Source organism: Jatropha curcas, chromosome 6 (assembly GCF_041381405.1).
Source record: "Jatropha curcas cultivar XTBG-Jc1 chromosome 6, XTBG_Jcur_1.0, whole genome shotgun sequence".
Classification (NCBI taxonomy): domain Eukaryota; kingdom Viridiplantae; phylum Streptophyta; class Magnoliopsida; order Malpighiales; family Euphorbiaceae; genus Jatropha; species Jatropha curcas.
In genome coordinates, this window is record NC_143156.1 from 5,053,556 (window position 1) to 5,080,085 (window position 26,530).

At 32.4% G+C, this 26,530-nt stretch overlaps 2 protein-coding genes and 1 pseudogene across 6 annotated transcripts; 2 read left to right on the plus strand and 1 right to left on the minus strand.

The window, feature by feature from the left end:
- Positions 1–453: 453 nt before the first annotated feature.
- Positions 454–4,125, plus strand: LOC105636003 (octanoyltransferase LIP2p, chloroplastic). Of its 4 annotated transcripts, XR_016321272.1 has the most exons (6): positions 455–862; positions 1,885–2,087; positions 2,173–2,437; positions 2,677–2,827; positions 2,938–3,414; positions 3,882–4,125. XR_016321272.1 is itself a non-coding variant. In XM_037635201.2 (5 exons), the coding sequence occupies exons 2-5, from the start codon at positions 1,933–1,935 to the stop codon at positions 3,285–3,287; spliced, it is 921 nt and encodes a 306-aa protein (XP_037491129.1). In that variant the 5' UTR covers positions 454–862; positions 1,870–1,932; the 3' UTR covers positions 3,288–3,696. The 4 variants fall into 4 exon arrangements, 3 of the variants coding, with proteins under 3 accessions (XP_037491129.1, XP_012074553.1, XP_012074555.1); XM_037635201.2 differs by lacking the exon at positions 3,882–4,125 and having other exon boundaries at positions 454–862; positions 1,870–2,087; positions 2,938–3,696; XM_012219163.4 differs by lacking the exon at positions 3,882–4,125 and having other exon boundaries at positions 2,938–3,696.
- On the minus strand, positions 3,848–7,004 carry LOC149495357 (putative terpene synthase 6). The gene is made up of 7 exons (XM_089722722.1): positions 6,846–7,004; positions 6,270–6,543; positions 5,798–6,176; positions 5,150–5,368; positions 4,873–5,011; positions 4,534–4,782; positions 3,848–4,166 (listed from the first exon to the last, which is right to left on the minus strand). The coding sequence occupies exons 2-7, from the start codon at positions 6,277–6,279 to the stop codon at positions 3,876–3,878; spliced, it is 1,287 nt and encodes a 428-aa protein (XP_089578848.1). The 5' UTR covers positions 6,280–6,543; positions 6,846–7,004; the 3' UTR covers positions 3,848–3,875.
- A 7,116-nt stretch (positions 7,005–14,120) lies between these two features.
- LOC119369169 (putative disease resistance protein RGA4) lies at positions 14,121–18,166 on the plus strand (annotated as a pseudogene). The gene is made up of 2 exons (XR_016321470.1): positions 14,121–17,705; positions 17,865–18,166. The product of XR_016321470.1 is annotated as a putative disease resistance protein RGA4 (transcript).
- Positions 18,167–26,530: the final 8,364 nt, after the last annotated feature.

Here is a 26,530-nt window from a genome sequence, read left to right on the forward strand (position 1 = left end):
AATTTTTCATATTTTATTGACCTGGAAAATTAATTAAAAAACCCAATATTTAAATTTTTTTTAAGTCAGTTTTTACATTTATAAGAATTTATAATCCGATAATCTTTTTTTTTTTTTATAAGAATTTATAAAATTAATTATAAAACCCAATCCGATACAATAGAATTTTTATAAGAATTTATAAAAAAAAAACTTTTGACCCAAAATCAGTTATGGTAGTTGCGATATCAAATTAACCATTAAACCCTCACTCATGGTTATTTTTATTTTTTGATTTCTATTGTCCTATAATAAAATTTATATATCAAATAATGGGTCAATGCAATAAATAAAAATTATTTTTTTATAGTTTTATTTTGTTATGATTTCTATATATATTTGTTGAGAAGAAGAATTTTTTTTTTTTTTTTTTTTAACTTCGAAATTAAATAGCTCATCAGGCTAGCACACGCCTGAGGAGCTACATAAAACCACCTGAAATTAGAGAGAGAAAATTTCCCCTCATTCCTATCGATTTCATCGCCCCTATTGGACCAATGAGTCAGGATCTGAATACTCATAGTGGCTGGATCTGAATACTCATAGTAGCTGTTGATTTCATTGACAAGTGCGACAAACTATCGATTGGAGGACAGAGGCTTCATTTCTATTCTGCTATCTCCATTGCTTCCTCCACTCGTGGTGGCTGCTGTTGCAGCCAGGTTGAGCTATTCCATCTACAGTCATCAGCAGGCCAATCTGAAATCGGAGCTTGGAACCCGAGCGCCAACAGAAGCAGGGGACGCGTGTGAACATTGACGCTCCCTTGCAAATCTGTAAAAGTCTCTTATTTTCAGCAATTTGACTTCCGATTTAAACTTGGGTAAGTCTCTCTTCAATGATTTCGGCATTTTATGCTAGAATTTTTTTTTTTTTTTTTTTTTTTTTTTTTTTTTTTGAGGAATTGAGCTAGTATAATCATTTGGAATTAATTTGACTCTTTCAAAGTATTTGCATCTCTCTTTTAGTAAAGAAAGATTAAAGAATTCATTGAACTTTGCTGTCAAAATGACTGATATACTGATAGTTCAGTTTCTTCTATTAAGTATAAAGGGGGAAAGAAAAGCTTAGTGAGTTATATTCATGAATTAACTAGCTAAGTAGCAAATTGTCTATTGTCACGGTGAGTTTAATTTACTTAGTGAAATTGTCATGATAATGTGCAAGAAACTATATGCTTATGTAATTAAAATGCTATAATACACAGGTTTGAGTTGAATAATGGTTATAAGATTGCTATCTCTAGCAAAATGAAAGAAAAATAAAAAATGAGAATGAAAAAAGGTTTAGAACTTGAGATTTTTAGAATTTTAGACTTTTAGTTACGTACATAATCCTTACTGAGATCTTTTGCATGCCAAAATAAGCAAGCTTTACGGGTACATATAAATATATAAGAATGCTCCTCAATGGTTAGAATATAGTTTATTTTCTGAGTTCTGACAAATATTGTGGTCACTTATGAGTTACGACTTCTTAGTTTTCATGGTCTATCACTTACTTTCTAAATGATTATAGATTCAAGTTATCCGGTAGATTTGTTGTTGCTCAAGGCCTGAGTTGAACGTTATTATTCCAAGCCAATCTGCTTAGCTTTGTATCAATCACGCCCCGTAACTAGCACTTAGCAATTTTGGTAATGTGGGTCCGACAAAAAGCATGGTTAAACTTGGATATGAGAAATGTTTAATTTAGCACATTAGTTTATAAATAATCTGTCTGTGGAAAGATATTATCATATTAATACTTTAATACAATCAACTTGTGATTGTTAAATGGAGACCTTTATATGTGAGAGTTGTTGGCTAGAATTCTAAAGAAATTATGAAGTAATTGTTTGTTCAGGGAATGGAACAAGTAGAATCATCCGAGTGAAATTATAAAGGGTAAGTTATGATTTTTGCAGCAGCGCATTCAAGTTTTGGGTTCGCCCGAATATGGCCAACAAACAGGTACCGGCCTCACTCAAGTGAGGTGGTCATGTTGAACCAAGTTCCAAATCAAAGTGCATCTGACTTTACATCAATAACCCGACAACATGGGAAAAAGTAAGATGCTCTTTCTCTGTAACTCATTTTCACAAACATGTCTCTTGCAACCCAGCCAAATATTTTGAGCTTTGTACTTTTGCAGGTGTGAGCTTTTTGATTTGTGTAAAACGCTAGTGCCATATGGAGATGCTTGGAATTGGCAAAAAGACATTGTTAAGGAGAAAAAAGCAATGATTGAAAGGAATGAAGAATTCCCAGATACACTGATAGTTTTACAGCATCGTCCTGTGTATACCTTGGGTACAGGTAGTTCTGTAGGGTACCTGAATTTTGATGTAAAGGATGCGCCTTTTGAGGTTTATCGAACTGAACGAGGAGGAGAAGTTACTTATCATGGGCCGGGCCAGGTATTTTGTTATATGGTTCCATTGATTGTGCTATACCATAGATTGAATTGTTCATTATTCTGATGCTGCAAGCTCTTAGAAAATATATTTCCTGTAATAGTTTTCCTGTTGCAATATATTGGACCTTTAACGACCATGTACCTCTAGTTGGTTATACATGAAATCAACAGATTGCATATTAATATTGCATCTCTGTAGTACTTTTGCCTAACTAGAAATGCATGTATGTTAAAATGTAGCTAGTTATGTACCCAATTATCAATCTCCGAAATCACGAGATGGATCTCCATTGGTACCTCAGGGCGCTTGAGGAGGTGGTTATTCGTGTTCTTGCCTCAACTTTCTCCATTGAGGCCTCCCGCGTTGAGGGTTTAACTGGAGTCTGGGTTGGTATGTGCTCCTAATCCTTAACTTTTGATTCTTTTGTGTTACTTAATCCCCTTACTCTAGCATGAACTCTAAACAATATTTGTATAATTCTGTTAAACATTCTGCTTCAGGAGATGAGAAAGTGGCTGCAATTGGGATTAAAGTATCTCAGTGGATAACATATCATGGTTTGGCACTGAATGTCACTACAGATTTGACACCCTTTAATTGGATTGTCCCTTGTGGGATCAGGAACCGAAAGGTCGGAAGCATCAAGGGATTGTTGCTACAACAAATAGATTCATGTTTATATGAAAATGGAGATGATCCAGAATTTGTTGATTCCCATTTGATTGATACTACTTACAAATCATTGGTCAGGGAATTTTCTGATATTTTCCAGCTTAATATCTATCATAAAACTGTGTCCAGCTTGGAATTTTTGAAGAAGAAACCATTAAAAAAGCTCACTGATGAGTGAGTATTTAACTGGAGGCTCATCCGAAACCTTGATACTCAAGGAATCATCTGGCCGGCCTGTGGGAATATGTTCACTAATGACCAGAAGCAAACCATACCTAATTTTGAAGTGGTTTCTCCAAATTCTGGTAAGCACCAAGTACACAGTAGAGAATGGAATTCCGCTATTCTTAGCTTTCAAAGCCACTGAACAATTTATTAGTAGAAATTTAACCATGTGACAGAAATGGTCAAATGAACTGTGGCACATAAGGGCATTTATTAGAGCCTCATAAACTATTGGTATTACTGAAAAAAAAAAAAAAAAATAGAAGGATTATAGGGAAACAATTTCTTATAGTTCCCTGTAGTTCGAAAAGAAATATCATATGTAGATTCTACAAGCACTATAGCATCAGGATTTGAAATCATGATCTCATTCAATTATTTATTTATAGTACAATATCTAACCTCCTTGAATGTTACTACATAATTTTACAACAATAATAGAAGAAAGTAGAGCTCAAACTATATGGTAAATGTAAAAATACCCACATGGTAAAATTTAAGAAGTGCGTTCCAACTTCTCATATGTTCACCTTTCATATGTTCACAGGGTAAGTGGCTCGAGATAGAGTGAGATGACTTTGTCTTTGAGACTTGATGGGTTAGTATATGCATCATCAAACTTATAAACAAGCTCTGAAACGCGACCAAGGTTGAGCAGACATTCTAGGATAGGCCTTGAAACAGAAGTTGGTCTCATGCATTCTTCATTAATATCTTTCCATGCATCTCCACATATTTTCAAGATTTCTTCAACTGCTTTTTCTTCAGTAACACCATATTCTTTTGTGTAACACTCTACACTTGAAGCACAGTCTCCCCTCTTTTGCTCATCCTTCAAATGATAAACACACAAGCAATTAGAGATTATGTAAATATACAAACCTATTTGGAGCAGGGGCAAAGCCAACAATTTAAATTGAAAGTAAAACTTTACGCAAAAACTTAAAGAGGGCAAGCGATTGAAGTTATTAGGAAACCAAAAACAGAAGTATTCTATTCGAAATTCTTCTATTTTTAGTGTTTGGCAACAATTTCTTTAAGGCTATTTTTTTTTTATTGTTTGCTAACATAATATTTGAATTAACTTTTATAAAAAGTTAGTCCTGTATCATTTAATTTTTAATTTTTTTATGAGAAATAACTAATTTTGCTGAATAAATTTTATGTCATTCAACAAAATGTATAGTATGAGAATATACCTTATGGGATACTATATCGTTCAACAAACGACCAATTATTTTGCTAGCATTAGCAATTTTTGGGTTGGCTTTTAGCCATTCATATTCCTTAAACCCTGCGAACTTTTCCATTCCAATGAAACTTACAGCTGCAATTACTCCGTAGCTGCTTGAGGTTGCACCATTGGGTAAATACTCACCAAACGTTGGCACATAACCATCATTAAACCATTGTGCCTCCATACGGTAGGCTCTCAACAATTCTTTAAACTAATTAAAATAATTATATCAGCCATAATTAATTGTGGAAAGAGTAAGAAATTAATTAATTAATTAAATCAAAGCCTAAACAAATCTTACTTCCTCCCTTGTATAGTAGGCACAATAGGACCTTCCTTCCTTGCTCCCAATGTTACTTGTTTCCTCAAAAAGATCCAAAAAGGCCTTATATAAATCTTTCATGTAATCTGGCAGTTGATCAACTGCACCAATATTCCACCTGAATATTAAAAAAAAATGATTTATAAAATATTGTTTTATTTAATTTGATAATATTATATAATTTTATATCTAGTAACTCTACTTGTTTTGACATAAATAATTATGTGAAAGACAGTAATTAGAAGGGATTGTAAACCTCTCAAATGCATCTGTAAAAGCATTGATTTCTTCCATTGAAGCATATGCATCGTATGTGTCATCTGACAATGATATCATTGATAAATATTTGGTCACCATCAACCTTAGAAGAGCAAAATGAGGCTCGAATTGGATTGAACATGCCCAGAAATAGAGCTCTACAATTCTGTCTCTTGCATAGGGCAATTTTCCTGGAAGATTGGAATCTTTCCACCACCTAAACATAATGCAAACAAGCCAATCATATTCAAAGACAATGTCAGGATTTAAATATAAAGGGATAAAATTTTGGATGTACAAATCAAGTGGTTAAAGCACTTAAAGCAGTGAAATTCTTGTAAGTTAAAATTAATTGTTTTAATAGGTATTGATTGTCCTAGTAGTTATTTTATTAGTTTTTCATTAAATGTTGGAGGGATTAATATTTCATAATCCACTTCTTCAAACTCTATAAAACAGTACAAACGTTTCTTTACTTGGTACTTGAAATAAAAAGAATAGTATTTTAACTAAGTTCAAAATATTATATACTATGTTAAAAGCTGTTACTGAATAGAGCTTTAATAAAATACAAGATAATTGTAGTCAATTGCAAGATTGATGTAGTCAAATTAATTTATCATATCATATTACGGACAAAGTTTACCTTACTAGTTCACCAAGCTCTTGCTTGTGTAGTAATTGTACTCGATTAAAATCTAATTTTGCAAACTCAAGTAGGGTTTCATTTCGAGACTCATCTTCTTCGTAAAAATAGATGTATTGCCTGGCCTCAACTCTTGGTACTCCTTTGTGAAAGGGCAAGATGAGAGCATTTCTTATATGTTGTGCAAGATGGTGAGGAATTGATTGCATAGCTAGTAATGACTCCAAGATTGGCTTTGTAAAAGCAAGAGCTTCATCTAGAATATCTTCTCCATGCACACTCACAAAACTTGCTTCATATAAGCTAAGAATGCCCTTCACATCATTAATTATAGCTTTCTTGAATTTTCCATCCTTGTCTTTGAATTTATTGAACACATCTAATTCAATTGAAGTAATAATCCATCAATTCCGTTTAGAAATAGACTAAATTTACTTTAGCATAATAATTACTATCATAAGCAGACACTTACCGCATGACATTTTGTATCCATGTTGTCTTAAAACTCGAAAAAGAAGTGCTATATTATAGAGATCACAGTCATTATCATCAAGAAAATTGGAAACAACATTAAAAGCATGACTTAACTACTCTTCGATCTTCATCTCAAAATGATACGATACACCAAGACGACATAACGTACTGATAACTTCAATATTTTGGATTAGATTCTTCATAGAATCCATTAATATGCATCTTACCTTTTCTTTAAGCGACTCTACCTTTTTAGTGTACAATTCATATTCCTGTGCAAGAAAAGTGTTCAATTTAAGATGTTGAATGTAACATATTGAGCAAAATATAAGCAAATAATTAAAATTTTTTATGCTATTTGGCAAGAAATAATTCTTTTTTTCTCGTATCAACACAAATCAAATAGTGAAATTTGTATACATGGCCTAAAGTTAAAATTAAAAATATAATGAAACATTAACTTCTAAAAAATATTTGAATTTTTTTTGGCTATTATGACATTTAAAACCATAACAGGAAATAATAAACAGTAAAAGAAAATTAAGAATCTCATCAAAGCTAAAGAGAGAGTTACCGAATTTGGGAAGGAGAAGGAAGCAAAGCTATTATATCCCCACAAGGTAGGAGGGAAATTAGGCACACAACGACACACATTTTGCTCAGCTTTTGGTTGTAAATGGGTTTGCATTTCCTTTTTTTTTTTTTTCTTTTTTTTGAAGAGGAAGATAAATGTACTACAAGTGTTTCTAATTCATCTATGGTTAGAAATCAATCTAGCTAATTTATAGAAACCATTGCCCACCACTGTTGACAAAATGATATCATTAATTTGTACTTATTAGATTTGGTATGGGAATTAATTATTTGTTTGATGCTTTGTTTGAATGGATCTAAAATAGAGACCGAAAATGTCTGAAATTTTCAAATTACCTTGTTTTTTTTAGGTAAAAATATTAAGTATAGTGTAAAATAAATTTATTTTATATCTTACAATTTTCCTCTCAAAATAGAGTGAGGATAGTAAATAATGGGTGAAAAGTTACTATTCATACTTGATAAAGAAAATTAGAATACTTTACACCTTTATTTTACATCGATTGAAACAAAGAGTGTAAAATAATTAAAAAGATAAAATGAATAGTATCATTTTACCTCCTTATTTTTTAAGTCCTCATTTATTTTAACTCTTCCCTCTTCAAAAATACAACATAAGGTTGAATAAGAAATTATAATTGAATTAAAAAATAATGGGTTGGATCAGTAAAAGAATATTTAAGTATAATATTAAATAGCAAATCATTTAATGGTTTGGTTGGTCTTCAATAATGTGAGGAGTAGGAGGTCTCGAGTTCAAATTTTCTCTATTGCAGGAATTCGTGTTATTTCAGCTATTAAACCTCCTAATAAATAAATAAATAAATATATTATACTCCTAATTGATTAGGTAACAAGATGAGCTTTAAGAGAAATAAAATAAGAAATGATGTCTCTTTATTTTGTTTATATCTTGGTGGTTTATATCATTTTTTTTTTAAATTCGCACAAATGTCTTAACTTGCTCATCTAGGTATCAAAAACTTTCAAAGAATTGGATTTGTTGAATAAATTAGGCAGAGGTAATACAAGTGTTTCTGATTCATCCACGTACGGTTAGAAATCAATCTAGCTAATGTATAGAAACCGTTGCCCACCACCATTGACTTAGAAATCTTTTACTCTATCCAATGAACATTCTTGAACTTTGGTTTAGATATATACTAAAAACAACATATCACTATTGTTAATCTTGCAACTTCACCATAATCAAGATTAAAGAAAGACTCTACAAATATTTAAGATATATTATTAACCTAACTAGCTACAATTATAAATAGGAAAAATACTTATCTAAACAAAGTAATGATTCCACATAAAAACCATTTACGTACATCCATCAACATAAGACAATACCAACTCCCAATCACCAACTTAACATTAATTGTTTGTTAAAAATAACAATAATAATAATAATAGTAATAATAATAATAATAATAATAACATTACTTATCTAAACAGAAAGACACTGTTTGCTCCAATTATTGCTATATTAATGCTAACAAGTTGTATTTAATTAAAAAACGATTATTAAATTACTTCCTCCATCCACAAATATTAATTAATTGCTATAATTCAAAATTTTCAATAATTTATTACGAATAAAAATAATATAGTCAATTTACTCAATAATTTATTATAAATTATATAAATTAAATGATTTTCTTAAGAAACGACAAAAATATAAATATAATAGTTCACATAAAAATCTTGTCAAGTAATAGTTCTCAGTTCTCATGGAGGCTTATCTTTATCTAATTCATTATTATATATTTTGTCCTGTAAAAAGGATTGAAGCCCAAAATTTTAAATATAATTCTAACAAGTCGTCACGGCATAAATTTCAAAATCAATATTTCATTCAAAATAATTAGATAAACTCAATTCTACCAAATTCCAGTTCTATTTCGGTTGAACCTTAATTAAACTCATAATCCCCAGATCAAACCGAAACTATTATAACTACTCCATAGCTGCTTGAGGTTGCAACAGTGACAGTGAGAAATGTTCACCAAATATTGGCACAGAGCCATCATTAAACCATTGTGACTCCATACAGTAGGCTCTCAGCAATTTTTTAACCTAATTAAAAATTGAAAATATATATCAGCCAAAATATTAAATATTACTAAAATTTAATTGGTTGTGGAAATTAATTAAATCAAAGCCTAAACAAAAATTACTGCCTCCTTGCTCACAATATTACTTGTTTCCTTGCTCACTATTAATTTTTATTTTAAAATGTTAAATAAAATTATAAAATATTATTAGTAACTTTCTGCCTAATTTTATGATTAGGTACATGATGTCGGGTGCTAACATGAAATTTTTTTCATAAAAACCATATATAAATTACAATGTTAGATGATTAAATGATTTAAATTCTATTACTCATAAAAAAGTTGATGGAGTTATGAGAATCCCATCTCTGAGGTGGGATTTCTGTCTCTTCCAAAATGATGGAATTTAAACTATATGATGGAATTTATCAATTCTACAGATTTTGGCCTATTTTTTCTCAATTAAATAAAGGAATTTGGCAAATCCATAAATTATTTACATTTCATCATCCAAATTCTATCAATTCAAATGATCTCAACATTTTAACTTTGTTATATGTATATCTATACTACATACAAAAAATGTTATTGGAACATTTTTTAACGAAGCATTAATATTTTAATCAAAAAAATTTACAGTGTTGGATAACGTAACATTTTATACTGATATTTTGATTATGAGGAAATGAGTTATAAAATATTATTCCCTTTAATGTTTTGATTAAACAAGTTGATAAATACAAAAATAACTAATTTTGCTTAGCAATACATTAGAGTTGAATCGAAGTACATATGTATTTATATTTAATTATAATTGATTGTTTATTTATGTTTAAAATGAGCTTAATAGCCGATCAGATGTGGTCTTGTTAGTCTTCTCACTTATGTGTAGAGTGAGAGGTCTCGAAACCACAAGAATTCCAAATTATTTGGATAGTTAATTAATTAGTTAATTAATTATAAGGGCAAAAAATTAGTTAATTAATTAGTACTAATCTTTTAACATATTCATATTACTCAGGTCCAAGTCCAAATCTGAAAAACTATGATTAATAATAAAAATTAAGATTATTATTTGGATAATTTATTATTATCTTCTGAGATTTACCTATCGGTATTCACACAAATTAGAGACATAACACGTACCAATTATTTAATCTTTCAAGAGTCCATATATTCTAAAATTACACGCAGATGTGTCATATTCTTTCTAGTTCATTTAAAAAATGGCAAATTACTATGTATCTAACAGTTTTGACAAACGTTGTTCCACTGAAACTCCATTGATTTAAAATAACAATTCATTAATCTAATTGAAGTAAAGCAGGTGCTCTCTTCGGGAAGGCAGGGTGGGGTTAGAAGAAGCATTATAGATTGGATCTATCCTCCTGTCAGTAAAAATTTAATGTTGATGAATATTCATCACGCAATCCAAGTGCAGCAGCCGGGGGGATGTTTTAAGGAACAGTATTGGTCATATGATTTGTATTTTCTATCAGTCAGTTGGGTTGATTCTAGAAATGCTTTTTGCTGGGTAATTCAGAAAAAATAAAAGATCGTGTAAGTGGTGGGGAAAGTTCAATAAGTTTGAACAAATTATTCACATATTAATGTAATACAATTTATTTATGTTGAAAGAGTGAAAAAATCATTTTACCAATACATTGGCCAAAAAAGGTATTGGTGCTGAATCTCCGTTTTTGGCATGGTTTTAATTGACATGATGATTGGATTTCTATTGCTTTTTACTTTTATTTTACTCTCTTTTAGTTCTCATCTCTTACTTCAAGAGAGGTTTTCTAATTTTCTTTATGTATAAGTTTTTCTTATCAATTATGAGCATTAGGTTTATTAGGTGTATTGGGGAAAGTCTGCTCAGTTGGGTTTAATTTCAATTGGTTTTGGTAAATTGTTTTCTTATTATCTCTAATTTCTAATAAAACTGATTTAATTGATGCAAAAGAAATTGAAGTAAGAGGACTCAATTAACCATAGTTTCACAACAAAATTGCTTTCATTATTTTTAATTAGACAGTAGAGAAGCAAATATTAAATTGGCTTCTTAGACACTAATTAAGTGGCAGCCCTAATTCTGTGAGACAGCAAATAGTTAATTGGTCTCACAAGCAATTGACGCAAAGGATCTGAGATTGTGACCTATTAACTGCAAATCTTTGAAATTATGTTAGGTATGAAGAAAAAGGCATGCCTAGTTAAGGTCTGCTATCTTATAATTAAATTCCAGGTATACGTATACATGCCAAATATAAAGAAATAATGAATAAATTTTTTTATTTAATTATTATAATTTAAGATTGAAACTAGATGTTACTTTATTCGTTTCAATGATAGAATCGATGATATTTAGAGGTCATTTTACATCTAACGTCAGAATTTCAAAATTTAGAGTTACACTCTTTTAAATACTTATGATGAATTTTTTCAAATTAACCTTTACATCATTTATAAAGATCCAAATCTACATGTAAAGCTATAATAAATTCTTACATAACTTTTAACAAATACTCATTGGATCTTAAAAAGATTGTCACGTTTCTTTTTTTACAAATTTTAAGAAAATATAATTAATTTTTTTACAAATTTTAAGAAAATACAATTAATGCAGTGATAATTATATATTTCTCGTTTCTATCCTTATTTACATAATAAATTAGCTCAAAATCTGTAGATGTAAAAAAATAATTAGAACTTAGAAAGTTGAACTCCATCCCAACGAGCATTCTTGAATTTTGATTTAAACTAGTTTTTTAACCAGCATTGCACATTGTTTGTATTTATATTTATAATTGTCATTTATTTTGTATAATTTTTTGGTTATAATATACTTACAATATACTGATATTTTAAACTGATGAGATAATTTAAGTTACGTCTAGAAATAATGGTTTGAAATAAAAAAAAAATCAATTTTTTTTTACGATTTACATCCTGAATTTTACCATAAAAGCAAAGGCTCAATTTTTTTATCAAAAATAATTGATTTAAGTAAAATATAACTAAAAATAATTAAATATTTTTAAAATAAAAATTTTTAATGTTAAGATTTCTAATTGGGTTCAATTAGTTCTAATTGATTTGTAGGGGTGCGCCAAAAAATCCAATTGAATTAAACTGACTCATTTCGATTCGGTTCGATCAGCCTGCTCAAAGAGGATTTGGTTTTATCAGCTTAGTCAGATTGAACTAAAGTTATCGGTGGTCTGGCTCGATTTTGTATAAACTAATTGGCTAGGCTTAAAACCGACTTGAAATAATAAAAACTGATTAAAAATGACCAAACCACTGGTTTGGTTCGGTTCAATTCAAATGACAGTTTCAATTCAGTTTAATTATGGTTAGAAAAGTTTGGTTTGATATTTTTAGCCTTAGTTCGGTTCGATTTGAATTGAACTGACCGTTTGCTCCCTATTGATTTGATATAAAATTTTTGAGATTTTTTTTTGAGTGTATACAATTTTTGAGAATTGAGATTGGTAGATTATTTTCTTTAATACTTTAATGCTTCTCTCTAAAATTGAATTATTCCAATCAATCTTTGAAACAAAAAATGCTTTGTCTTTAAATTTCACTGCACACCACAATACAATACCATCCGCACCGTAGCATCTCATCAATCTCCACCACCTTTTTCTATCTCTCTTTTATACCCCAAGGCTTATTTCGTTATGTGATGGAGTCCTGAAAATGTGAAATAAGGATGTCATAACTCCATCAATTTTGGCTAAGAAAGCTACCAAAAATATTAAGGGAAAAATTATAATTTTTTCAATGTAATTTATCATAAATTATTAAATATATCCACCGGTTCTAACTTGGATCTTATAATTTCTTCAGCATCATTCTATACTTGTTTACTCTCGTGACTTTGCTTTGTTTTTGTAAAATTTGAATTTAAATCAAAGTACTTGATTAGCTTAAAAACAATCACGTGGATCACTATAAATTTTTTACTTTTAAAGAAGCACATCATCACTGAAGATTTTACTAATCTTTTTCGGTATCATAAATATTAAAGGATATAAAATATATATTGTTTTTTTGAAAACAAATGCACCCTATGACGATTGATTTAGAATTTTTCGTTTTGTTTACGAAAATTGGAAAAGATGAATTATATAATTATATTATGAAAATAGAGATCCTTAATCTGCGTCTAAAGGATTATAGTTATTTACTCCATATCGGAGAGGGAAAAAAAAAATATTAAATTGGCTTCTTTTTCTGAAATTGCAGCATCGATTATTAAATTTTTTTATTTAAGGTGAGAGTTGATGACTCACTTGTGGCCCAAGAACCTATTCCACCAACATCATCTGTAGACAAATTATCAAGAAGAAAGCAGATGGATGGAAGTCATGTTTCACAGTCTCAAGAGGAAGCTGACACTGCAATCCATAATAGTGAGCTCAAACAATCAGAGGATATGCAGGCAAAGGGTGTCTTGTACTGTGAACTAAATGCAGACAATGGTTTTTTGGCCAAAACTGATGATGTTGCAGTGGAGGAAAATATGATATTGACAACTGCTGAGGAGCCTTGAGAGTACAGAGTTCATCTCGCACGAATATTTGTTCTGTAGATTTGATGAAACTGATTCAAGGATTTAGAAACTGGTTAATTTTCTTGCTTGTACTAACATTAGGGGAAAACAAGAAGCTAAAGCTTTGTGAAAAAGTTAGATGGATTAGTTCTTTTACTAGAACTGTAATGCTCTATACAATTTTTCAATTTTTAAAAAACCACACCATGTATATTGTTGATATTATTGGCAATGAAAGCGACACTTTTTTTTGAAACAAATTACTCTGTCTCAACATTATTCTTCATTCTTGTAGAATTTCTATCATTTCCATACTCCATAATTTATTCTTTTCTTTTCTGCCTGTTCCCCTGGCTCCTCATGCACCTCACTCACACTTACTGAGGTAAACTAGTATTCTGCTTTATCCCCTCAGTGTTTGCAGAACAATAGTTTCTAATGATATTAATTTTTTTCTTATAATTATTTAATTTCCCAAAATTCTTTGGTTTGAAAATGTATTGCCAAAAAAAAAAAAAAAAAAGAATTACATTGCAAAACAGAGGTTTTTTTTAGACTAAAAATCACATAAAATTACATGTGGGATCCACATGCCAAAGTTTTCATCCTCAAAGACCTTAATTATTGCAAAAGAAGACTTTGATGTGGAATCATGACTTAAAAGTCTGCTAACACCTGCCAAAGTTCATCAACCCAGAAAAATTTTGTATCTTTCTTCTTCACAATTCACATAACAGCAAGAAATGGAAGAGATAGTGCTATCTCCACTTCTACAGGTGATCTATGACAGAGTAGCATCTCCGGTGCTACAGAGACTTGCGGATATGTGGGATCTCAAGGACAACCTCAAAAGGCTACAACAATCCTTGTTAATGGTTCAAGCTATTCTTGAAGATGCAGAAGAGCAACAAGTAACCAGAAAAGCTGTTAGGGTTTGGTTGTCAATGGTCAAGAGTGCAGCTTCTGATGCTGAGGATCTACTGAATGAGTTTACTGCTAGAGGTTCTCTTGATGTTGATCATGGAGTGCCTGGTTCCTTATCCACAAGATTAAATTAAAGTAAGGTTAGAGCCGCAATTCGTGATTTTGAAATGATTGCCATGGAGGGACTTAACTTGAATTTGAAAGAAGGGCTTAATCTAAATTTGAGAGAGGATAGTGCTAATGATAGGAAATAGGGTAGAAGAGAAACTAGCTCATTCGTTGTTGAATCAGAAGTTCATGGAAGGGAAAAAGATAAAGAAAAGATCGTTCAATTGTTATTATCTCGTGTAGCCAACCTAGAAGGATACCCAGCTGTTATACCAATAATCGGTATTGGAGGCATAGGCAAGACAACCCTTGCTCAATTGGCATATAATGATGAGATAGCGACACAACATTTTGATGTTAAAACTTGGGTTTTTGTTTCCGAAAATTTTGATGTCAAGAGGATAATGAAAGCAATTATCGAATCTGCTACAAAGGAAAGGTGCAAATTCACAGAGACGGATGTAATTCGTTCTAAGCTATTGGATTTGTTGCATAAGAAAAGATGTCTGATTGTGTTAGATGATGTTTGGACTGAAGATCTGGATGACTGGGAAAAACTAAGGCCTTTGTTTAGAGGGGGTGATGTTGGAAGCAAAATCATAATCACTACTCGAAGTATAAAGGTAGGAATGATACTGGACTCCCCAACTTTTCCTTACTATTTGGAGGTTTTGGATGAGGAAGATTCTTGGACTTTATTCAGGCAACGAGCATTTCGAGTAGGAGAAGAGGAAAATTATCCAAATCTTTTGCCTATTGGAAAGCAAATTGTCAAAAAATGTGGAGGTTTGCCATTAGCTACAAAAACTTTGGGAAGCTTAATGCGGTTCAAAAGAGATGAAAGAGGGTGGCTGTTAGTGGCAAGTAGTGAACTCTGGAGTTCAAATGTAGATCATGGTGGAATTTTACCTTCCTTGATGTTAAGCTATCGCCATATACCATCACATCTCAAACGTTGCTTTGCTTTTTGCTCTATATTTCCTAAGAACTATGAAATCAAGAAGGAGAAGTTAATCCATCTATGGATTGCAGAAGGATTCATTCTGCAGGAAGGGGATGAACCAGCAGAAGATATTGGAAATCAGTACTTCAATGACTTGGTGTGGATTTGTTTCTTTCAGAAGGCAGAGAAATGTGACAATAGATACAAGATGCATGATACAATTCATGATTTGGCACGGTATGTTGCAGGGAAAGAATTTTTGATACTTGAGAAATGTCCTGCATCAAACAATCTGGCCCAAGTGCGTCACTCGTCCATTATATCTAAATTCGGATCATTTTCAGTTCCAGAAGCCTTATATAAAGCAGGACATCTGAGGACACTCATGTTAATTGTGGGAGGAGACTTGCAGGAAGTTCCGAAAAAATTGTTCTTGCATTTCAGATACTTGCTCGTGCTAGATTTGAACAGCAGTGGCCTTAAAAAATTGGAGGAGTCTATAGGTGGCTTGTTTTGTTTGAAGTATCTTGACCTGTCTTACACATTTATCAGAATTTTGCCACAAACTATAAGGTACCTGTATTCTTTGCAATCTCTTAACCTACATGGTTGCTGTTATCTTGAACAATTGCCCAGTTTACCAGAGGCTAATCTAAGACATCTAATCATTACTGAATGTCAAGCTTTAGAATTAATGCCAGATATTCTCCCACAAGGGCTTCGAACATTACCGATATATATTTTGAGGTTTGGCAGACTTCTCGGCCTGAAAGATTTAGATCTTCATGGAGAGCTGAAAATTAAGCGCTTGCAGAAAGTTAAAACAAGAGATGATGCAGAATCAGCTAACATGAGATTAAAGGAAAACCTAAAGTCATTGGGACTATATTGGTGTGAGAATGATGGTCAACTAGACAATAGAATTGATGCAGTGGAAGACATTCTTGAAGCACTACAACCTCACCAAAATCTGGAAGAACTACATATGGAAGGATATCCAGGAATCAAATTTCCAAATTGGTCGCTTCCAAATCTAATTATGGTTAATTTGAGTAATTGTAAAAAATGTGAATGCCTTCCTACACTTGGGAATCTTGCATTTCTCAAGATGGTCTCTTTCTGTGGAATGGATGGCGTGAAAGGCATTGGTTTGGAGTTCTATGGTGAAGGCATGCATACACCATTTCCAGAGCTTGAAGAATTGACCATTAAAGGATTTCCAAATTTGGAAGAGTGGTCAATTGTAAATGATGGACAGACATTCCCTAAATTAAGAAAATTGATTGTCAATAACTGCCCCAGATTAGCTAAGATGCCATCGTTTCGATCTCTTCAACATTTGGAGCTGCGAGACTGCAGCCAAACAATATTTTCCAATGAAAATCTACCTTCCTTGTCAATCCTTGCTATAGAAAAAATTCCAGAACTTTTCTCTCTTCCTAGAAGTTTTCTTGTTGAGAATACCCTTTTGACATCTCTGGAGATTATATCTTGTCCCAAACTTCATTCACTACCATCTGAGTTGGGAAGTCTAATTTCTTTAAAAACACTGACCATTCGCTGGTGTGAAGAGCTGACATCTTTGCCACAAAGTTTGCAGAACCTGAAAGCTTTAGAGTACTTGGAGATCTGTGAATGTCATAATATAATTTCTTTGCCAGACAATGGACTTGGAGGTTTAACTTCACTTCGTATTTTATCCATCGAAAACTGCAGCAAGTTGATTTCTCTTTCCTCAAGCTTGGAGCATTTAACATCTCTTGAACAGTTAACCATTATGTATTGTCCAAGTCTTAGTTCTTTACCAGAAGGTCTGCAGCACCTCTCTGCTCTACGAAGTTTGACTATGTTAAGTTGTCCTTTGTTTTCAACTCTACCGGAGGAGCTTCAATATGTCACCACATTACTTAGCTTGGAAATTCATAGCTGTCCGGGTTTGACAGCTTTACCGGAGTGGTTTAGGAACCTCACTTCACTCAGATCTTTGACAATTTCAGACTGTCATAATTTGAAGTGTTTGCCAGAAAGTTTTAGCTTCAGCGCTCTCCAGTATCTTTGTATCCAAGATTGTCCTCGTCTCGAAGAACGAAGCAATTAAGGAATTGGAGAGGATTGGCCTAAAATAGCACACGTTCCACATAAACACATTGGATCACCTAGGTTCAGGACGAGAGAATCCATTGCAGAAAGCAGCTCTTCTGCTTGAACTATATGTATAGCTCTTTCCAGCCCTCAGTTTTGCAGGTAAGCTAGTTTCACTTTGTGATTTGGTTCTGCATTACCTGATCTTTTGTTGGAGATATAAACAACTCTTAAACTCTCTCCTGGAAGCTTGACAATAGTATCAGATACTCTCCAACATTTCTTAATATACTTGATAACTATGAAACTCATTTCTTGCAGGCTGAAGAGGAAACTAGTCAGGCAGTGCGCGATAACGGAGCTTCAACAATCAGAAGATATGCAGGCTAATGGTTTTTTGTGCTGTGAACTAAGTACAGAGAATGGTTTTTTTGGCTAAAATTGGTTGTCAATACTGCAGTTATCTGAAGTATAAGATACATATCTTTTAGCTTTGACAACAAAACTTTCACATCACAGCTTTATCCATTACTTGTTTATCTTCTGTATCTTAATACAATTGTGTACAAGTTTGTGATGGAATCCATATTTTGTATCTAATTGTAATTTACAAGATCTGGCTATTTTTCAGAGACTAAAAGTATATTTTTACTTAGAATCTAATCAGGATTAGGAGATCTCACTCCTAATCTTGTGCGGAGACTATTATATAGGGTCTTATCGTCAAGAATTTTCTAAGTTATCCATTTTAAATTAAAACTTTTTATTATGGCGGTGCCCACTCAAGCGGGACCCACACAATTGAAAAGAAAAAAAAAAAAAAAGAAAAAGTCAAAAAGTTGGCAGCCAACTATTCAAAGGTTGGCAACCAACCATGACATAAATGGAGAGTCGGGAGTAACTCACACACAGCTCTCACATTACCTCTCTCATAAATAGGAGAGGATTTGCTTCGTTTGAGACACACCAACAGGGAGTAAAATCTCATATTTAGAGAGTTTCAGTTTTAAGAAGAGTTCTTAAAACTAAGGGTTTAGAAAAATAGTGAAGATTATTGGGGTATTTTTGGGAAACACGTGTGAGTGCCACTATTTTTGTATTACTCTCTTTGTAAGCCTACTATTTTTAATAGTGGAAGAATTATTCGGAGTTGGTCCCGTGGACGTAGCCCTAAACAGTTGAGGGTGAACCACGTAAATTTCTGTGTGTTCCATTTTAATTTTTTCGCTGCTTAATTATTCTCGTATTTTTATTGCCGGTATCCTAACAAGTGGTATCAGAGCCGAAGGTTTTTGATAGGTCCAGCCGGTCAGATAGTGGTACCGGATCTGTGGATATATTTTGAAAATAAATATACCACGACGAAGTGAAAATTAAGACGAGTCCATTGGTGCTGTCCGCTCGGAAAGACGTTGCAGAATCGACTTAGTGATAAATAATAAAATAGTAACTCGCAGTTGATGGTGAATAGTTACTATTATGCTGAGCCCGTCACTGTTAAGCCTAGCACTATTCACGTATAGTACTATTCACGCATACAGGTACTATTCACGTATAGTACTATTATATGTATAGTTACTATTCTCGTATACTAGTACTATTTACATATGCGGTTACTATTCACTCAAAAGTCATGGAAGCTAGGACGAGCAAAATGATCAGTCTAAATGGCGCAAATTACAATATATGGAGAAATAAAATGAGAGATCTCCTTATGGTAACCAAAATGCATCTGTCCGTGTTTGGTTCGAGTAAACCGGAAGACAAGACTGATGAAGAATGGGCTTTCGAGCATGAGCAAGTTTGCGGTTATATTCGACAATTTGTCAATGATAATGTGTAGAACCACATTTGTAACGAAACTCATGCCAGAACATTATGGGACAAGCTTGAATAGCTATATGCCTCAAAATCCGGCAACAACCAATTGTTTTATTTGATGAAGCTGATGAATTTCAAATACCAAGAATGTACTTCTGTATTTGAAATTTTTAATTTTTTTATTTAATTATTATACATGCCAAATATAAAGAAATAATGAATAAATTTTTTTATTTAATTATTATAATTTAAGATTGAAACTTTATTCGTTTCAATGATAGAATCAATGATATTTAGAGGTCATTTTACATGTAACGTCAGAATTTCAAAATTTAGAGTTACCACTCTTTTACATACTTATGATGAATTTTTTCAAATTGACCCTTGCATCATTTATAAAGATCCAAATCTACATGTAAAGCTATAATAAATTCTTACATAACTTTTAACAAATACTCATTCGATCTCAATAAGATTGTCACGTTTCTTTTTTTACAAATTTTAAGAAAATTCAATTAATTTTTTTTACAAATTTTAAGAAAATACAATTAATTCAGTGATAATTATATATTTCTCTTTTCTATCCTTATTTACATAATAAATTAGCTCAAAATCTGTAAATGTAAAAAAATAATTAGAATAAGCTTATTAACTATTATTTTATGGTGAAATAAAGGAATCATTTTCAATAACTTAGAAAGTTGAACTCCATCCCAACGAGCATTCTTGAATTTTGATTTAAACTAGTTTTTTAACCAGCATTGCACATTGTTTGTATTTATATTTATAATTGTCATTTATTTTGTATTAATTTTTTGGTTATAATATACTTACAATATACTGATGTTTTAAACTGATGAGATAATTTAAGTTACGTCTAGAAATAATGGTTTGAAATAAAAAAAAAATCAATTTTTTTTACGATTTACATCCTGAATTTTACCATAAAAGCAAAAGCTCAATTTTTTTATCAAAAATAATTGATTTAAGTAAAATATAACTAAAAATAATTAAATATTTTTAAAATAATTTTTTTTTAATGTTAAGATTTCTAATTGGGTTCAATTAGTTCTAATTGATTTGTAGGGGTGCGCCAAAAAAATCCAACTGAATCAAACTGACTCATTTCAATTTGGTTCGATCAGTCTGCTCAAAGAGGATTCGGCTTTATCAGCTTAGTCAGATTGAACTAAAGTTATCGGTGGTCTGGCTCGATTTTGTATAAACTAATCAGCTAGGCTGAAAACCGATTCGAAAAGATAAAAATTGATTAAAAATGACCAAACCACTGGTTTGGTTTGGTTCAATTCAAATGACAGTTTCAGTTCGTGATATGTGCATAAATTGTCACTTTTATTCTTAATATTTTTGGTATTTTTGAGTTGTTGTCAAGCTTAAATCAGTTGGTTGAACAATTTTTATCAATTAGACATGATCTAAGTTATTTTTTTGAATAATACCATTTAATTGAGGAATTTTCAGCATTGTTAATATTTTGACCATTGTTTGCTTCTTCAGGCATAACTGAGTGTATAGATGTTCAAATTGATTGATTTGTGATTCGTTGGAAAGATAGAAAGGAGCTCTACAAATTTCTAATAGGAGGCAAGATTCAATTCAGCCTTGAAATTCATCAGAAAGAGCTCTGAATCTAGAACAAATGTCATGAGTGAACATGCATGAATGAGTTTTATTGTTTAAGACGTATCTGGAGCTCCAAGAGTCAAAATTAGCTCAGCCCAGGCCCATTTGAATCTTAGAAGATGGAACTACAGTTGCTGTGAAGACAACTAAATGAAGTGAGGTCGTTTTGATTGTCAAAAACGCCATAAAAGATCACGTTTTGAGCAGAAATATCTGCTTCAACCTGATCTGGTTTTTAGGTTGTATCTTCTGCTGTGAGTGTCCGTTTTGGGCGAGCCTTAGTTCGTTAGAAAGGTGAGAAGGAGATCTGCAAGTTTGTTGAAGAAGTCAGAATCAGATTCGAAAAGGAAGTTGCTGCAAAATGGGAGAGAAATCAGAATAATAAAGATTTCTGTTGACGGTTTTTTAAAGTTTCCAAGTAATTAGAGATTCTTTGGGTCTTTTGAGAGGCTATATATAGTTGCAATTCTGGAGCAGCAGAGGCACGTTTTTCTTCCCACATAGTTCACCATCTAATTTGAGAGTTTGTTTAGTTTTCTTTTGTTTTAGTGATTGAAAGGCATGAATATGAGTGACTAATTTCTTAGTTCAGTTCAAGGCATTCAATTTCCATATGTATAATTGTGAGACTTGTTCTTTATTTAAATAATTGTTCTTTGAATATCTGTTGTTTCTTATAATTAAGGTGTTAATTCTATTGGGTGATTTGCTAAAAAGGCCTATTAGTTAATTATTTGGTAGGATTAAGTGCTATTTCATCTTCATAATCCGTAATTGTCGTGAAAGATTGAGTGTTAGTAGCAATTAGGTTTTACTGATTATGTTCCAAGTTTTCGGTAATAATCTAAAGAAACAATAGGGTTGAATTAAATAATTTATGCTTTTTAAATTATTGTTCAAATTTAACTGCTTCCTGTTCTTACTGCTTTTATTAGATTGAAAATGATTGCTTAATACCTGCTCATTTAATAATTATAATTAGAGTTAATAAGGGTGCTGGGCTCAAATTAACTGTAATAGGGAAGTCAGAGAATTTATCATGCTTGTTGGTAAGTTTCAGTTAAGTATTCAAAGAGTAGTTCATTCAAAATTTGTCTGTGATCATTTATACATTGGACTATAAATTGCCTTGAATTGAATGTTTATTAGATTGAGTTTCAATTTAAGTTTAACAGTCAGTTTTATTTTGATTTCTCTAAGTGAATTTTCAAAAGCCAACCCCCTTTTTCTCTTTACAAAATATCACAAAATTTAAGATTTCAGTCTCTAGGGTTCGACCTGAATTTACCACTTATGCAATTAAAATTCAATAATTAATTTTCGGTGGAATCGACAACCATCAGTTCGGATTAATTATGGTTAGAAAAGTTTGGTTTGATATTTGTAGCCTTGGTTCGGTTCGATTTGAATTGAACTGACCGTTTGCTCCCTATTGATTTGATATAAAATTTTTGAGATTTTTTTTTTGAGTGTATACAATTTTTGAGAATTGAGATTGGTAGATTATTTTCTTTAATATTTTAATGTTTCTCTCTAAAATTGAATTATTCCAATCAATCTTTGAAAAAAAATTGCTTTGTCTTTAAATTTCACTGCACACCACAATACAATACCATCCGCACCGTAGCATCTCATCAATCTCTACCACCTTTTTCTATCTCTCTTTTATTTATGTGCAAAGGCGACTATACCCCAAGGTTTATAGCGTTATGTGATGGAGTCCTCAAAATGTGAAATAAGGATGTCATAACTCCATCAATTTTGGCTAACAAAGCTACTAAAAATATTAAGGGAAAAATTATAATTTTTTCTCTGTAATTTGTCATAAATTATTAAATATATCCACCGGTTCTAACTTGGATTTTATAATTTCTTCAGCATCATTCTATACTTGTTTATTCTCGTGACTTTGCTTTGTTTTTGTAAAATTTGAATTAAATCAAAGTACTAAATTAGCTCAAAAACAGTCAGTCACGCGGATCACCATGAATTTTTTACTTTTAAGGAAGCACATCATCGCCGGAGATTTTACTGATCTTTTTCAGTATCATAAATATCGAAGGATATATATATTGAAAACAAATGCACCCTAAAAGAAAATGACGATTGATTTAGAATTTTTCGTTTTGTTTATGAAAATTGGAAAAGATGAACTATATAATTATATTATGAAAATAGAGATCCTTAATCTGCGTCTAAAGGATTATAGTTATTTACTCCATTTCCGAGAGGAAAAAACAAAATTATATTGGCTTCTTTTTCTGAAATTACAGCATCGTAAGATGTGTTTTTATATAATAGTAACTCGAAGGGAAAAAAAAAAAAAAAAAGCAGAGAAATTGGCAGGACAACAATTGACAGAAAGGACCAGCGGGAATGCAAATTTTCATATGACCACATGGAATTTTTCGGAGAGATTGCTGTAATCTTGTATTTTTGGTAGAGTTAATCTTGTATTTTCACATGTCTCGAAAATGTAAATAAACAATGCTAGGAAAATAAATTAATTTATTCGTCAGAGAATTTTTTTTATTGAATTTGTCAGAGAATTTTTGGGCTCTTTTTATGGTACTTCTTTACTTCTTTTATAAATTCCTCATGCATTTATCAGTAAATTTACTGAACTAGTTTTTATTGAACTAGTTTTTATCAACATTTTGTTGATTAGTGTTTGTTAGAAATTTATTAATGACACCCTAATATTGTATTCTGGCTGGAATTCACCCTAAATTTTGTTGGGATTAATGCTCTGATACCATACCACTTGTTGGATATCAGCTCAATGATAAACTCCAAGATTAATTAATAATTTATAACACCAAAAATAATAATGGGAAAGACAACCAAAATAATACTAACACAAAACACCAAATATAATTGTATTAATAAGAAGCAAACATTCACAAAGTTTAAGGAAAGGATTACTTACTTGGTTTTTGCTTGGTGCTTGCTTGGTTGGTTACAAATGAGAGGAGGGTTGGTATTTATAAGCATTTCCACCTCCTCAATGTACGGCTAATATTTGTTTACAAAATTGGACGGTTTAGATTACAAGGAACATTCTAGAGTTAGGTAAGATATTTTCATTACATCTCATGTGTGGAGAACTGTGGAGTATTCTAGAATGTGGGCTTGGACCTCCAACTTTGGACTTAAGGCTTCCCAAGTCTTGGTCCATTATGGCAGCCCAATTTAGGTTGTGACTTTTCTAAATTAATCGGTGATATTTAATACTCTCCCTCAACGATTAATTTCTCTTTCTTCATCATTCCCAACTGTTGGTGAAAATCTTCATATTTATTTGCGTTTAAACTCTTTGTAAAGATATCGGCTAATTGATCCTCCGTCTTGATATATTTTATTTTAATCTCTCCTTGTAGAACCTTCTCTCTGATAAAGTGATAGTGAACCTCCACGTGTTTTGTTCTCGCATGAAACACCGAATTCTCAGCCATTTGTATAGCCGAACGATTATCACAATTTAACGGAATTGGATAGTCCATGGGTTGATGCAGATCATTCATAAGCTGTGACAACCAAACACTCTCCTGAGTTGCGGTTGCTGCTGCCCGATACTCAGCTTCTGTTGTGGAAAGTGACACTGTAGGTTGTCTCTTGCTGCACCAAGAGATTACTCCTGAACCAAGACTAAATGCATAGCCTGTTGTCGAGCTCCGAGTGTCATGATCTCCTGCATAATCAGCATCGCAATATCCTTCCAACTTGATAATTTCACCTCTCTTGTAAAAGATCTCATAATCGATTGTACTTTTGACATATCTCAATATTCTTCGAACTGCTTCCAAGTGAGGTTTCTTAGGCTTCTGTATAAATCAACTGACTACTCCAACTGCAAAGGAAATGTCCAGTCATATCATAGTGAGATAGATTAGGCTTCCCACTAGTTGTCTATACATAGTAGCATCTTCGAGATCATTCCCTTCATGAGCACACAGCTTGACATTAGCATCCATTGGAGTAGATATCGGCTTGCATTCCATCATTCCTAACCTCTTCAGTAGATCTCTTGCATACTTCTGTTGTCCGAGGAACAAACCTTCCTTGGCTTCTTCTATCTCTAATCCAAGAAAATGCTTGAGCTTTCCTAGCTCTTTCATTTTGAAACGAGTAGCCAAATTCTCTTGGATGAGTTGAATCTCTTCGATGTTGTCGCCAGTGACTATTAAATCATCAACGTATATTAGCACTAAAGCTAGTCTTCCTTCCCGATCTTTTACAAATAAATTGGAGTCTGCTAGTGCCATAACATATCCATTCTTGACAAGGAATTCTGCAATCTTGCCATACCAGGCCCTCGGTGCTTGTTTTAGGCTATAGAGAGCTTTCCTTAGCTTGCACACATAGTTAGGATTTTCACGACTTCTGAACCCTGGTGGTTGCTCCGTGTAGATTTCACGATCAACTTCACCATGTAAGAATGCGTTCTTTACATCCATCTGCCACAAAGGCCATGACTTACTAGCTGCTAAAGCTAGTAATACACGCACAGTAGTGATCTTGGCAACTAGACTAAATGTCTCATCATAGTCTAAGCCATATTGCTGAGAAAATCCACGAGCAACTAGTCTTGCTTTGTATCGCTCAATTGATCCATCTGGGCGAGTTTTGATTTTGTAGACCCATTTGCAAGAGATGGGTTTCACATCTCTTGGTTTTGGCACTAATTCCCATGTTTGATTTTCCTCCAAAGCAACAATTTCTTCTTCCATCTCAGTAATCCATTCCATCTTCTTTGATGCTTCTTCATAAGTTGTTGGCTCCTTTATCTCTGCTATAGCAGCATTTGCATATTTTGGATTAGGCCTTCTTTCTCGACTTGATCGCCAAAGTAGAGGATAATCTGGATCTTGTTCTTCTTAACTTGGCTGCTGTTGTTCGTATGCACCTATCTTCCATGGGCTCTTCGATTTCTCTTGAACTCTGGATGGCCCTCCTTGACCTTTCTCTGGGATGAACTCTCCCTCTCCTATCTTCTTTTCAACTTTTTCTTGAATTTCTTTTGAGTCTGGTAGCAGAGTTGCTTCAGATGACCACCAAGATGATGCCTCATCAAAGACCACGTTTCGTGAAATATGGCACTTGTTAGTTGTAGGATCACAACATCTCCAGCCTTTTCTTTGCTTATCATAACCAACGAATATGCAGCGAAGTGCCTTTTTGTCAAATTTGCTTCGAAGTTCATCCGGAACGAAGACATAACACACGCATCCAAAAATGCGAAAATGACTTACAGTTGGTTTAATGTTCCACAATTTCTGGAATGGGGATGTAACTCCAATCTTGCTTGAGGTAGTCTGCTGGTGACGTACACAACTGTCTTCATGCACTCTGCCCAAAATCTAGCTGGCACATTCTTCTCATGGAGCAAACTCCTGTAGATCTCCACTAGGTGTCGATTCTTTCTCTCAGCAACTCCATTCTACTGCGGTGTTCTTGGACATGTGAATTGCCTTCGAATGCCTTGCTCTTGGCAATATTTAGTGAATTCGTCAGACATGTAC